Raw genomic sequence first — 14,144 nt, 5'->3', positions numbered from 1 at the left:
TCTTGCCTGGGGGATTTCACTGTTGAGGAAATTCTTGTCACAGGAGTGCAAGGCACACCTGGACAGCCTCTGGCAGAGACCAGATTATGGGCTGGGAAAGGACTTTAGAAAGTGAGTGGGGCCCCAAAAATGAAATAAGCAGTGATGTCTATAGGTTATAGGCCTATAACCTATAAGGTTCCAAAAGGGGCCTTAAGAATATTCAGGTTCAACCCATTTTATAGATGAAGAAAATAAGATCAAGACATAGGGAAAAACTGGAGTTCCTGCTGTGGTACATCAGGTTAAGGATAGCCATTGTCTCTTTGGTGGCTCGGGTTGCTGCTGGGGCGCAGGTTCGATCCCCGGCCTGGTGCGGTGGGTTAAGGATTCAATGTTGCCATGGATTTGATGACCCGGAAATTTCCATATGCTCTGAATGTAGCCAAAAAAAAAAAAAGGCATAGGGAAAATTGGGAGTTCCCTGGTGGCCTAGAAGTTAAGGATTCAGTGTTTGACTGTTGTAGCTCTGGTTACACCTGTAGCTTGGGTTGGATCCCTGGCCCAGGAACTTTAGAATGCTGTAGGTGGGCCAAAAGAAAATTTAAAAAGGCAGGGAAAATGAATTTCCCATAGTCACTGAGTGAACTAGTGGCTGAGCTTGGGTGACAACCAGGCCTCCAGACTCCTGGGCTGGAGTTCCTTCTCTGTCACAGAGAGGCATCGACATTTACTCAGCACACACATGCACACACACTGTGATAAACACACACACACACATGCACACACACTGTGATAAACACACACACACATGCACACACACACACAAGCGTAGGTGAGTAGGACCCTTACAGTGCTTAGTACCAGGATCAGTGAGCCCTGCGCTCTCAGAAGACACCACGTGAAGGAAGGTGACCCTTCAAGTGTCCCTTCAGGCACCTAGGGTCCAAGGGCTGCCACTGCTGCTGGCACAGGTCCAGTGCTTTCGAGATAAGTGAATTTTCTGTTACTTCATCCCACTGCTGTGCCCAGGATGAGGTGGGGTGGGGCTTCAAACCATATTCTCCTGGGCTCCCTTAGCTCTTCACTCCCTTCTGCCAGGTGTAAGCCTGTCCCAGGAGGCCAGACCTAGCCAGGGTCAGTAGTGTGGGGGTTGTTTTGTGGGGCTGGACCCCATCAATCACTGGGGCAGGGCCTTGCTGACCTTCCCTAACTGATGAAACCATCCACTCAGACAGGTGTCTGGAATTCTGGATAACAGAAAAGGTGTGAGAGCCTTCCTTCCAACTCCCAGAATATCCCTGGAGTTCTTAATGCAAATCTCCCCTCTGCAAAAGCGCATACACTTAGGCCCAGGGGCCTGCCAGTGGGATGTGTCTGTGGTTTGATTTCACATGAGTATGTATGAATACACACACACACACACACACACACACACACACACACACACACACACACTCTCTCTCTCTCTCTCTCTCTCTCCACCTCATTCTGCAACCCCTGGATGGACACCATAGGAGCCAGAGAGCCACTCCCTCCTCAAGTAATCCTTTCATCCTTGGGTAAATCCCAGTAGTGAAAGCATTCCTCTCCATACTGGGCCAAAATTCACTTCCCTACCTCATTTCCCCCTTTTAACTCAGCAAGGATTTAGAAAGTGAAATAAGCATTAACTAAAGAAACACACACGACAAGACAACAAACACATGCCCTTCTTAGAACTCCTCCTGGTGCTGAGAGACGCAGGGTGGGCCTGTGGCCAGCTGCCCAGCTGAGGGCAGCCCACCCTTGCACAGGAGGGGCTGTGAGTGTGGACCCCTGATCCCATTGCTTACCCCAGACCAGCCCACTGGGAATTTTCTAGGGTCTAGCAGGTGCCCTTGGGGTCCTCAAGGTGCCAAGCCTATAACATTAGCTGGATTTTGGCCCCAGAGGGGATCTGTCCATGGGACTAGTTCAGGGTCATTTTGTAATCTTCAGGGGCCTTGCCTAGATTCTGTCCTGCTGTCCTGTGACCCTGGTGACATTCCGGGAAGGCTCAGGCCACGTGAGGGGAGGAACCACTGCCTGGAACTTTGATCAGCGCCAGGGCTGCTGGGTTCACACTGACCACAGACCACGCCAGAGGCTCTTCTGTGCCTGGGGAAGAGCCAGGATGGCCGGTCCCCCCACCACCCATCAGCCCCTCATGGTAGGTCTCTTGGGGTCACTCCAGGGCTTGGGGGTCTGTGCGCACTGGGGAGTTGTCTGGCCTGGGGTTCGGGGCGGGGGATGGACTGGCCACTGCTCCCGGGTTTCAAAGCATGTCCCCAGTTCCAGGCAGGGTGCACCTTCTGTGTCTCCTTGTCCGGGCAGGAGAAGCCCCTCAGGTGCTCAGCCAGGTGGTACTGGATGGGGCAGGAGGTAGGTCGCAGTAGGGGGATTCTGAGATGAAGGCGACCTGGTCCCTGTGCTCAGAGAACTACGAGCGAACGGTGGGCAGAAGCAATGTGACCATATGCCTAGGTTTTCCTGGTTCCACCCTTATTTATGTCATCATCCTGGCGTGATTATCTAAAGCTCCCCTTTTATTTCTGGAAGTGTTCCGTATAGTGATAAAGTATAGTGACTCTAGGAATAAAACCTGTGTGTAGCTACCTTTTATTGAACATTTATTATCTGTGAGGCACTATGTTAAACACTTTATTATTTACCATTGAATTTAGTATATTTCTCATCCAATTGAGTGCTAATTTTAGCACTGAGGGTTGGGGTTATAACCATGCCCTGGGAAAAGGAGGCTTAGAAAGATGGAGTGATCTGCCCAATCCCACCCAGCCAGGAGGTGGTGTGTCAGAATTTGAACCCAGGGCCTAGCACTGACAGCCCCAATCCACAAAGCAAAATGAAAAGACCCTAGATACAGGCTCACGAGAGCCACCAACACGTTCGGATCAGTTCAGCACCCAGGGCCTGAGGCGCGCTCTGTGTCTCAACCCCTGGCCAGGTGTTTGGATACACAGTCAGGTAAGGGACGCCGTGGTCACAGGACCCCCACCCCCAAGGGCTCCTCCTAATCAGATGGTGCAATTGACTAGAAGGCCAAGCAGAAGGACCTATGAGTTTAACAGAAGATCAGACTTCCTGCTGGAGCCAAAGGAGGTGCAATCAGGGACGGCTTCCCAAGGGATGTGTGATTTGAACCAGTCTGGAGGGTAGGTAGAATGGGGACAGGCAGCAATAAAGTTAGGCACAGGCCTTTGAAAGTGGAGGGGACTGTGTCTGAGAGGGCTGGAGGTGGGGTCCACGGGGAGTTTTGAAGAAAGTACAGTATCCAGTTCACAATCTCCTCTTATTTCGGAATGTTAGTTATCTTCGAGCAGCGCTGCAGCCCATAGACAAGTTCCCTGGAGCCTCTGCAATGTAATTGCCAGGAAGGAAAGGAATCAAGTGCTTGGAACTGTGCTGTGTGTTTGACATGATTTTTTTAGAGTAACTGTCAACCTTATTACAACAGTAATACCTGTTTGTTAACTGAAAAATGAGTAACTATATGATTAAGCAAAAGGAACACATTAAAATCACCTGCAATGAATTCTATTCTTCAGAGGCAACCCCTGCAAATGTTTTGTGTATAATTTGAAGCTATCCGGGGGCCCATCTAAGGTTACTTCATTAACATCGACCTAGGCTTGAGTTGAAAGGGGTTTGTTATGAATAACAAAGATTTTCCTCCCTTAGCAACACCCGGTGACAGCCCAGCATATTCCTTTGGGGAGCTCTGTGCCAGCAACTAGGATGAAGACCAAACATGTGTTTCTTTTAGGGGCACACCTGAGGCATATGGACCTTCCCAGGCTAGGGGTCAAATCTGAACTGTAGCTGCCAGCCTACACCACAGCCACGGCCACACCGGATCTGAGCCACCTCTGTGACCTACACCACAACTCACAGCAATGCCAGATCCTTAACCCACTGACCGAGGCCAGGGATCAAACCTGTGTCCTCATGGATACTAGTCCGGTTCGTTACCACTGAGCTGTGATGGGAACTCCAAAACATACATTTCTTATTGTATCATAGTATCGAAAACCCATGGCCAGTTATCTCATTTAATTGCCACCATAACCCTAATGTGCTGGGATTGCAGGTGGGATTCTTATTATCATGATTGTTCTCAATTTACAAATGCAGAAACCGGGATTCCAAGGGGTTAACTCACTGCTTAGGACGCCCTGGGCATCAGAGTGGGGGGGGGAGCCTGGCTGCAGAGGGGCCAAGGTGGGAGCCCAGCCTGGGTGCCACTGATTCAGCCACTCGGCTTAGTTCCCTGGTTGAGAAGAAAAGAGCCCGGCATCCTGGGGACAGGGGATCTGGACGCATCTTGGAAGCCCTTCTTCCTGCTTCCAGATGGACTGGAGCCCAGGGGACAAAATTTGGCCCTGCTGGTGAGATGGTCCCTGGTGTAGACACACCATGTCAAGAGGCAAGTGCCCTGGGGATTGGGGGCAGGGCTCTGAGCTCCCGCCACCCTCCGGGAGGAGTGAGGGTTGTCTCTGCGGCGGGTGACGGAGGGCTCGCGGTACACACTGAAATGTGCCGACCTAGAAGCAATTTGAGAAGAGGAAGGAGTCCGTTTGCAACCGGTCGCCTCCCCGTTTCCGCCCAAAGCCAAACTTCCTTGGCTTGCTGAAGGCATGGAACATTTCTGTGGGCATTTGCTGGTCTCTGCACTAATGCAGAGATGGTTTCTCAGATGACAAGTAGGAATCTTTTGGCTGTTGCCCTGTCTGGTGCCAGCCTCCGCAGTGCCGAGGCAGGGATGCTTCTCCAGCACCCCTAGCGACCTGTCCTTGAGGGTCCCCTGGTGACCTGCTCTGGAGGGTGGCTTGGCGAAGGGGCCCAAGTCCTGGGCATCCTGACCAGAGCCATCAGAATCTGAGCTCTGCTCAACCAAGGGCAAAACAATGACTCGTTTCCCCTGGCCATGAAGAAAGAACCAGAAAGGGCTGGAGAGAGGCATCTCACTGGCCTGTAAATGAAATGCGTAGATGATCTCATCAGTTTTTCCTTAGCTGACTCCTGTGCCTACTTCAGAACAGAGCTGGCACTGGCCTGGACTCTTGTGGCTGAGTGTGCTGTGTGTGCCCGGATCTGGGTTTGGAGCTTTTGAAGCATTTTCTCATTCAATCCTCAGAACCAGCCCATGGGGAAGGTAGTATTGAAGCTTGCTGTTTTGAAGATGAGGAAATTGAAGCATAGAGAGGTTAAATAATTCAGCCAAGGCCACACAGCTAGTAAGGGATGGAGACAAGACTTGAAATCACATGGTCTGACTTCAGAGCACAAACTTTTGGCCATTCTAGAGAGATGTGATTTATTATATATTTGTTTCTTTTTTAGGACCACACCTGAGGCATGTGGAGGTGCCCAGGCTAGGGGTTGAATCAGAGCTGCAGCTGCTGCAGCAACATCAAATCCAAGCTGTATCTGTGACCTACACCACAGCTCATAGCAACACCGGATCCTTAACCCACTGATGGAGGCCAAGGATCAAACCCAAGTCCTCATGGATACTCTCGGGTTCTTAACCTGCTGAGCCACAAAGAGCATTCCATAGAGTGGTGTGCGAATGAGTCTTGGGTTGGGAGTGGATCATTTGGAAATTATCGGGGTTCCACACCCTTACCCTGAGTATCTTCCTTTTTCCCCAGGAGACCGGGGCAAAAGGGGTCTTGCTCTGAATTTCAAAGGCACTGTTCTGGCCCTTCTCCCACTGCGACTACCCCCAAGGGATGAGAAGTCTGCAGGATCAAAGGGTCATGCCCATCTGGAGGCCGTGTCCCCATTTTAAACCATTCTCCAGGTCCCCAGGACCCAGGGCTTGTGTGGATTGACCCTCCCAGGTCCATCTTCCCTAGGCTGACCCTGTGACAGACGTGTATACCCTTTAGCTTGTGGGGTACTGGGGGGCAACTGTGGGGTCTCTACCTACAGTAGTGGAGAGAGTCTGGTGGGAAGAGAAGGGGACAGGCAGTACGCGAGGTCCCTTGTCTCCGTTCACCTTGGGTCCTGCAAATGCGAGGACAGGTCTGCCTGTTCCAGAAGCCTCCTGGCATCACTGTGAGCACTTTACTGAGCGCTCAGGCCATCAGGACTGACCTTGGCCCTGAACTTCTCAGCTGTGTGCCCTTGGACCCATTGCTCTGGGAGCCCCAGATTCCCAGCGCTGGGAATTTCTCAATTTGCTCTGAGGGTCAAGATGAAGGTGTGAGAACTTTAGAAGCCGGCAGGTGGGACTCGCTCCCTAGCTCAGCCCCCACATCAGAGAGGCGCCCCCGCCTTCCCACCCACCACTCCCTGGGCGTCGGCTGATTTGTCCCCACTTGCTTTTCTGGGCCACCAGATGAGTTTTGACTCAAGTCCTGAATACTCTCGTTATGCTCTTCATTGGAAAATTCTAAACATTATTTCCAAGTGACAGTGGCTTAAAGTGAGAGGCACAGCATGGGGGAGAGGACGCCTCCTCGGGTGGCTGGGCAGGTAAGGCACAGTCTCCCCACCAGCTTTTTCTTTCCGCTTTGTTCAGCTCTCCCAGCAGGAATGACTGGGGAAAGCAGAAAATCTGGATTCTAACCCAACCCCCTCTGTAAACACCGGGGGTCCTGGCCTTGCTCTCTCAGTGAGGCTGGCCAGATGGTCCCTAGGGCCCTCCTGCCCATTCTAGTGGGATTTCTTCCAGAAACTGCCTTTGAAAGCCGAGGACACTAGCAGGAAGGGGACTGGTACATTGATAACATTAGGACACATTACAAATAAGAATTGTTTCTCGGAGTTCCCTTCGTGGCGCAGTGGTTAACGAATCCCACTAGGAACCATGGGGTTGCGGGTTCGATCCCTGGCCTTGCTTAGTGGGTTAAGGATCCGGCGTTGCCGTGAGCTGTGGTGTAGGTTGCAGACATGGCTCGGATTCAGTGTTGCTGTGGCTCTGGTGTAGGCTGGTGGCTACAGCTCCGATTCGACCCCTAGCCTGGGAACCTCCATATGTCGCGAGAGTGGCCCAAGAAAATGGCAAAAAGACAAAAAAAAAAAAAAAAAAAAAAAAAAAAAAAAAGAATTGTTTCTCTCCCTCTCTCTCTCTCTTTATTTATTTATTTATTTATTTTTTTATTTTGCTTTTTAGGGATGCACCTATGACATATGGAAGTTCCCGGGCAGGGGGTCAAATTGGAGCTGCAGCTGCCAGCCTACACCACAGCCACAGCAACACCAGATCTGAGCCACGTCTGCAAGCTACACCACAGCTCGAGGCAACACCAGATCCTTAATCTCCTGAAAGAGGCCAGGGATCAAAACCACATGCTCATGGATACTAGTCGGGTTTGTTACCACTGAGCCACAAAGGGAACTCCAAGAATTGCTTCCCTCTTGGAGTTCCCTGGTAGCCTAGCAGTTAAGGATTCAGCATAGTCACTGCTATGGCTCCAGTTTGATCCCAGGCCTGGGAATTTCCACATGCTGCAGGTGTGCCCCCCTCCCCAAGAAATTGCTCCCTTCTTACTCTCAGGGAGAGGAGGGCTCAAGCGTGCGCTCACACCTGGCTGTAGTCACTCACGTCAGCTCAGAACCGTTTCAGGGAAAGGCAGTTCTGCCTCTCCAGCTGCTCATCCCAGCTGTGGAGGGTTCAGTTCAACAAACTGTAGCCAAGCCCACCATGAGTCAGCACTGTGCGGGAGGCTGAGCCTAGAGAGGGCTACAGCCACCTCAAAAAAGGACAGCCATGAGAATCCATGATTTAGTGATGATGCTAGGTGCTGAGCTAGAGAAGCATACTGCCAGGTGCCTCCTTCCTGGGGTCAGGAAAGGCTTCAGTCAGGATCCTAGGGGCAGCCCAGGCAGCAGGTGTTGGGCAGACTATTCCTCATCCTTCTTCAGCCAGGACCTTCTGCTTCTTATCTGTATTCTGAGCATGTAATCTCAAGGGAAAAGTCTCACACTGAAGCTGAACGCTGTGATGCTGGTCTAGGGGTGGTAGGACCAGGAGGCTTGTCCCTTTCTCTCTTGAGTCCTTAGTGGTAGGCAGGTGCCATCACTGTTAGACCTCCTCAATCACCCTATAAAATCCATCTCCGGTGGCTTATCTATGCGGCCATCAGATGAGCCTCAAGGGAGGTATGCATTATCTCAGGAGGAAATTGTTCCTTCTCTATTGATTAGGCAGAAGTCCTAAGACAACTGAGAGTTATTGAGTGTCTGAATGGGAAGAGGGTATGGGGGGCTTTTGTAAGCTCGGTGTTTGCATGTGGAGCCCTTTGGCCCCAAACTGAGTCTTGCAATGGAGGAGGTAGCCAGCAGAGGGCAGCAGAGAGGCAGCCAGCAAAGGGTGCTTGGGGCCGATTCCCCAGCAGTTTCCGCAGATGGCAGGTACATGGAAAAAAATTATGATTACATCGCATGAGGATTTTTCTCTTTCTTTTAGTCTTTCCTTCTTTATTTCGGCCTTTCCTTATTCCTGTATGTCTTTCTAATTTATTTCAAGCTAAATGTATTCTATCTAAATGGCATTTTTCTCTTCCTAATTTTTTTTTTTTTTTTGTCTTTTTCTTTTTCTTGGGCCGCTCCCACGGCATATGGAGGTTCCCAGGCCAGGAGTCCAATCGGAGCTGTAGCCACCAGCCTACACCAGAGCCACAGCAACGCGGGATCCGAGCTGTGTCTGCAACCTACACCACAGCTCACGGCAACGCCGGATCCTTAACCCGCTGAGCAAGGGCAGGGACCAAACCCGCAACCTCATGGTTCCTAGTCGGATTCGTTAACTACTGCGCCATGACGGGAACTCCTCTTCCTAATTTTTGATACTCAAACAACCTTTCTGTTATGACGGCGGTTTGCAACCTCTAACAATAGTTAACATGGTTTATTCGTTGCTCAAACTATGTCAGACACTGTTCTAAAACCTTTACCTATATTTAGTCACTTAATTCTCACAATTACCCTAACATGGTAGCGCTATTATTATCCTCATTTTACAGATAAGGAAATTGAAGCACATGGCCAAAGGTCACAGAGCTAGAATGTGATGAAGCAGGGATTCCACCTTGAACTACTACAATGTAAATGATGATGTGGGTGAGAGCAGTAGTGACCTGAGGGGTGCAGACCCCCTAAGGGGGCAATTAAGCCCCCTGTTGTCTTTTCATATGGGAATATAAACCCAATGCCCCCAAATCATCCTGAAATCTCAAAACATTTAATATGACATTTCTCAATTCCTCCATGCTTGCTAATGGTTCATATACAAAAAAGACTCTGAGTGCTAATATGCTTGTAAGTTGCATCACCAATTCTTGTCCTGTGGATGGATGCTGGCATTTTTTTTAAAAATAGTATTTAGCGTGGAGTTCTCGTCATGGCACAGCAGAAATGAATCTGACTAGGAACCATGAGCACGTGGTTTCCACATCTGGCCTTGCTCAGTGGGTTAAGGATCTGGTGTTGCCGTGAGCTGTGGTATAGGTTGCAGACGAGGCTCGGGTCTGGCGCTGCTGTAGCTCTGATGAGACCCCTAGCTGGGAACCTCTGTATGCCACAGGTGCTGCCCTAAATAGCAAAAAAAATTATAATAATAATAATATTTAGTGAACTAAAAACCCAATCCCCTTTCCTTATTTAAAACAACCCCCCACACACAACAAAAAGCTATAAGTCTATGGAATCCCTGCCTCTGGGACCTTCCTGTACCACGTAATGTTGGAAAGTTCCGTGGGCTCCATGGTGGTGGCAGAGCTTTGGCAGCAGTATTGAGGAGAAGGCAGACACATTTCAAGATGAGAGCCTGTCTTATCCCTGCAGCTGCTCTCAGCCTCGGCGGTGCCAAAAGCAGATGGTAAGATCTCCTCATAGTTAGGCTCTGAAATGTGCTGAGATTTGGATGTTCAGGAAGAGTTATTCCAACTCAGGAATAATCTGTCCACATTTTACGTATTATCTTAAACATTCCATGGCAACTGTGGTCTCCTTTCACACTCTTCTTCCACATCTTTTAGTCTTATTCCCATCTCTTTCTCCGATCTGGAAAGAGCATGGCAAGTCCAGGAGACCAGAGTCTTGGTCCTGTCACTGGCCTGCAAGGTGGGTGTGGGCAGGTCACGTGACAGCCTGGCTGTCAGGAGGTCAGAACTCAGGTCACACTGACCTTGCAGGCTGATGAGAGGTGGTATGAAAACAGCTCTTAGCAACATAAACTGGCTTCCCGCCTCCTGGCTCATTGAACCGCCATGCTGGCCAGTCCATGCTGCCCTTGTTGAAGGTGCCCCTTCTGTGTTCTCTTCCCACTCGGATCTAGGAGATGCTGCGAGGTGCCTGGCTCTGCGGGGCCTGCCTCCTGCTCCTGGCCAGGCCCACCCAGCCCTGCCCCGTGGGGTGTGATTGCTTCATCCACGAGGTGTTCTGCTCCGAGGAGGAGCTGGCCGCCATCCCGCCGGACATCCCGCCACACGCCACAGACATCATCTTTGTGGAGACCTCGTTCACCACGGTGGGAGCCAGGGCCTTCAGTGGCAGCCCCAACCTGACCAAAGTGGTCTTCCTCAACACCCAGGTGTGCCACTTCGGGCCAGATGCCTTCGGGGGGCTGCCCAGGCTCCAGGACCTCGAGATCACCGGTGGTGCCTTCTCCAATCTCAGCTCCAACATCTTCTCCAACCTGGCTTCCCTCGTCAAGTTCACCCTCAACTTCAACAAGCTGGAAGCTCTGCCCGAGGGCCTCTTCGGGCACATGGATGCCCTGGAGTCCCTCCAGCTGCAGGGCAACCAGCTCCAGACCCTACCCAGGCATCTCTTCCAGCCTCTGAGACATCTGAAGACTCTCAACCTCGCTCAGAACCTCCTGGCCCAGCTGCCCGAGGAACTGTTCCACCCGCTTGGCAGCCTGGAAACCCTGAGGCTGAGCAACAATGTGCTGGCCAGCCTGCCCAAGGGGGTGTTCGGCAAGCTGAGTAGCTTGCAGGAACTCTTCCTGGATGGCAACTCCATCTCTGAGCTGCCCCCGGAAGTGTTCGCGCAGCTCCCCCACCTGGAGAAGCTGTGGCTGCAGCGCAATGCCATCCGGCAGCTGCCCCCGGCCATTTTCTCCTCCCTGGGCAACCTGACCTTCCTGAACTTGCAGGGAAATGCCTTGAAGATGCTGCCCACCGGCCTCTTCGCCCATTCCCCGGGCCTGATCAGCCTGTCCCTATCCCACAACCAGCTGGAGATGGTCCCCGAGGGAGCCTTCGCCAACCTGTCCAGCCTGGGTTCCCTCACACTGTCACACAACGCCCTCACCCATCTCCCCACTGGCGTCTTCAGGGGCCTCGACGGGCTGGTCAAGCTCTACCTGGGCTATAACAACCTGACGGCCCTGCACCCAGCCCTCTTCCAGAATCTGTCCAAGCTGGAGCTGCTCAGCCTCTCCAGGAACCTCCTGACCACACTGCCAGAGGGCATCTTCAACACCAACTACAACCTGTTCAACCTCGCCCTGCACGGCAACCCCTGGCAGTGCGACTGTCACCTAGCCTACCTCTTCAACTGGCTGCACCAGTTCAGTGACCGGCTCTTCAACATCCAGACCTACTGTGCGGGCCCTGCCTACCTGAAGGGCCAGGTGGTGCCCGCCCTGGTGGAGGAGCAGCTAGTCTGTCCTGTCACCCGGGACCACCTGGGCTTCCAGGCCCCGGGGCCGGAAGACAGGGAGCCAGGGGATGACTGGGATCTGGCGGCGGCGGATAGGGCAGCACGGAGCCGGTGCACCTACAGCAATCCCGAGGGCACCGTGGTGCTGGCTTGTGACGAGGCCAAATGTCGCTGGCTGAACGTCCAGCTGTCTTCCAGGCAGGCCTCAGGCTCCCCGGGACTGATGGTCAATGCCTGTCAGGAGTGGGACTTGAAGTCGAGTTGCGGCTCTGTGAGGGTAACTGTGTCAATTGAGGCTCGGGCAGGGGAGCCCTAGGCACAGAGCCTGTGCCACCAGAAGCCTGGGCAGACAGTCTCCGGGCCTCACCAGGCAGGAGATGGCAGAGGGAAGGCCGAAGCTCTGGTTCTTCAGGTGCAGGGGATGGAGTGCCATCTCTAAGGTGGAGCAGGTGGAGGCGGTCAGCTCCAGCACCCCGCGTCTCCGCCTCCTCCTCGTCCGTCATCACCCCATCTCTGAGTCTGAGACCCAACAGGCCTTCCTTAAACTTGGCAAAGCACCTGTTAAAGCCGTGTTGTGGTCCGGAGAATAAAATAACACCACTCCCTGGTGTTTTTTTTATTATTTAGTACCCACCGCAGTCTCCTCCTGACCCTGAGATGCTATGCCGCCAGTGCTCCAGTCCCGCAAAGCAGAGGCCACCCTTTTTCAATATGCAGTTCAAGAGCCACTGTCTGTTTCTATTGTTTTGTCTGGAAATATGTTTTTAAATGATACAGAGAAAAAAGAGAGATATGCTGGAAATAGAGGTGACCAGAAAGATAAGGGGCAGAGGTCTGACTTGGTGTTGAGGGGGTCTCAGGCTGTTAGCATCCACCTCCCGGGCATCTGGGAGAAATCAGGATTGCAGGGGCCTCGGGAGGGTGAAGGCAGTGGCATTGCCGGTTCAGCTGACAGGAGGGCTGCTCCCTGAGGGGAGGGGCTTGGGCTGGGACGGCCGCCCTTCAGCTCTAAGCGTCTGCCTCCCTGGGCTGCTCACTCACTGAAATGGTTCCCCCATGGTTCTCGGAACACCACCCTCTACCCCAAGCCCGGCCACTCTCTGTTTCCCCCAGCCACCTCCTCCTCACTGGTCCCCTCAGGGTTGGCATCTTTCAGGCTCCCTGGGGAATCACCACAGAGGCTCTTTGGGTTCAGATAACATCTCTACGCTGATGACCTTGAATTTCTATCTGGGGTTCAGGTTTTCAGCTGCACGATGAGATACCTGCCTGCTCAGTAGCCCAGGGTTCTATCATCACAGCCATGGACACATGTACTCCAGGCTCTGTCCCCAGCTCCTCCTGCATCCCAGCCCAGCAAGTCACCAAGCCCAGGAGCTAGGAGAGGTCTCCGGCCTCTTCTCCCTGTCGTCGTCATGGCCAACAAGCCATTGAGTGCTTCTCAGTCTTCCTCTGTCCATGTCCTGCTTCCCATTCCCAGCCCAGGGAATCTTTGTCTCCCTGGACTGACACATGGCCCAGCCCCCTTCCTGCTCTCCCTGGCTGCAGTGTGGACTGGCTTGGGTGAAGTGCTGGGGAGCAGGAGGGAGAGATAAATCAGGTGTTATAGCAGACTCTCCAGGGGCTCGTGGTCTGGTGGGGAGATCAGACCAGGGCTAGTGGGATGCAAACACAAGCAGGACGGGGTGGGTATGGGCAAGTGCTAGGGGGCTTGGGGGGGACCTGGGCCAGCTGGGGCCTCAGGAAGCTGTGTTTGATCCCTGGGCCTTGAGATTGTGCAAGAAGAGTGTGAGCCAAGAGATGGAGACAGCAAGCGGGGGAGGTCAAGGCCATGGCCTCTGGAGCAGGCTGCTCGTGGGAGAGGAGAGGAGGAGATAAATGAGGCTGCAAAGCCAGCTGGAGCCAGATCCTGAAGGGCCTCAAAGGACCTAGTGAGGAGTTTGCGTTTTCTTCTTTCTTTCTTTTTGGGTTGAACTCATGGCATATGGAAGTTCCTGGGCCACAGATCAAACCTGAGCCACAGCACCAACAATGCTGAACCTTTAACCACTGGGCCACCGGGGAACTCCCTATTTGCATTTTCATTAAGAATGCTGGGCTGTTACTGAAGGACTTTATGCAGAGGGGGATCATGCTTCTGCCTGTGAAATTTGAGAAGAGAAAGAGGTGGCGGGAACAGTGAGGACTCTGGCCTGGCTTGAGCTGAGAGCCATGGGAGCCAGGATGCCAAGGACACAATGAAAAATTGTCAGCAACTGAACGGCAAATAGTAAACAGATGAAAAGACTGAAATGAGAGGATTTCCCGTCATGGCTCAGTAGAAATGAATTTGACTAGCATCCATGAGGACACAGGTTCAATCCCTGCCCTTGCTCGGTGCATTAAGGATCCAGTGCTGCCTTGAGCTGTAGTGCAGGTTGCAGACATGGCTTGGATCCCACACTGCTGTGGCTATGGTGTAGGTTGGCAGCTACAGCTTTGATTGGACCCCTCGCCTGGGAACCTCC

At 52.5% G+C, this 14,144-nt stretch overlaps 1 protein-coding gene across 1 annotated transcript; it reads left to right on the top strand.

Annotated features, from left to right (window-relative positions):
- The first annotated feature begins 2,081 nt into the window (after nucleotides 1–2,081).
- On the top strand, nucleotides 2,082–12,259 carry CPN2 (carboxypeptidase N subunit 2). The gene is made up of 2 exons (XM_013982302.3): nucleotides 2,082–2,170; nucleotides 10,307–12,259. The coding sequence occupies exons 1-2, from the start codon at nucleotides 2,135–2,137 to the stop codon at nucleotides 11,951–11,953; spliced, it is 1,683 nt and encodes a 560-aa protein (XP_013837756.3). The 5' UTR covers nucleotides 2,082–2,134; the 3' UTR covers nucleotides 11,954–12,259.
- Nucleotides 12,260–14,144: the final 1,885 nt, after the last annotated feature.

This window comes from Sus scrofa, chromosome 13 (assembly GCF_054392235.1).
Source record: "Sus scrofa isolate SSC_HxYL_T2T_F1_AM1 chromosome 13, Sscrofa_HxYL_maternal_Yorkshire_Landrace_v2.0, whole genome shotgun sequence".
Lineage (NCBI taxonomy): Eukaryota > Metazoa > Chordata > Mammalia > Artiodactyla > Suidae > Sus > Sus scrofa.
Note: the sequence above shows the minus strand (reverse complement) of the source record. Positions and strands in the feature narration are given on the sequence as shown.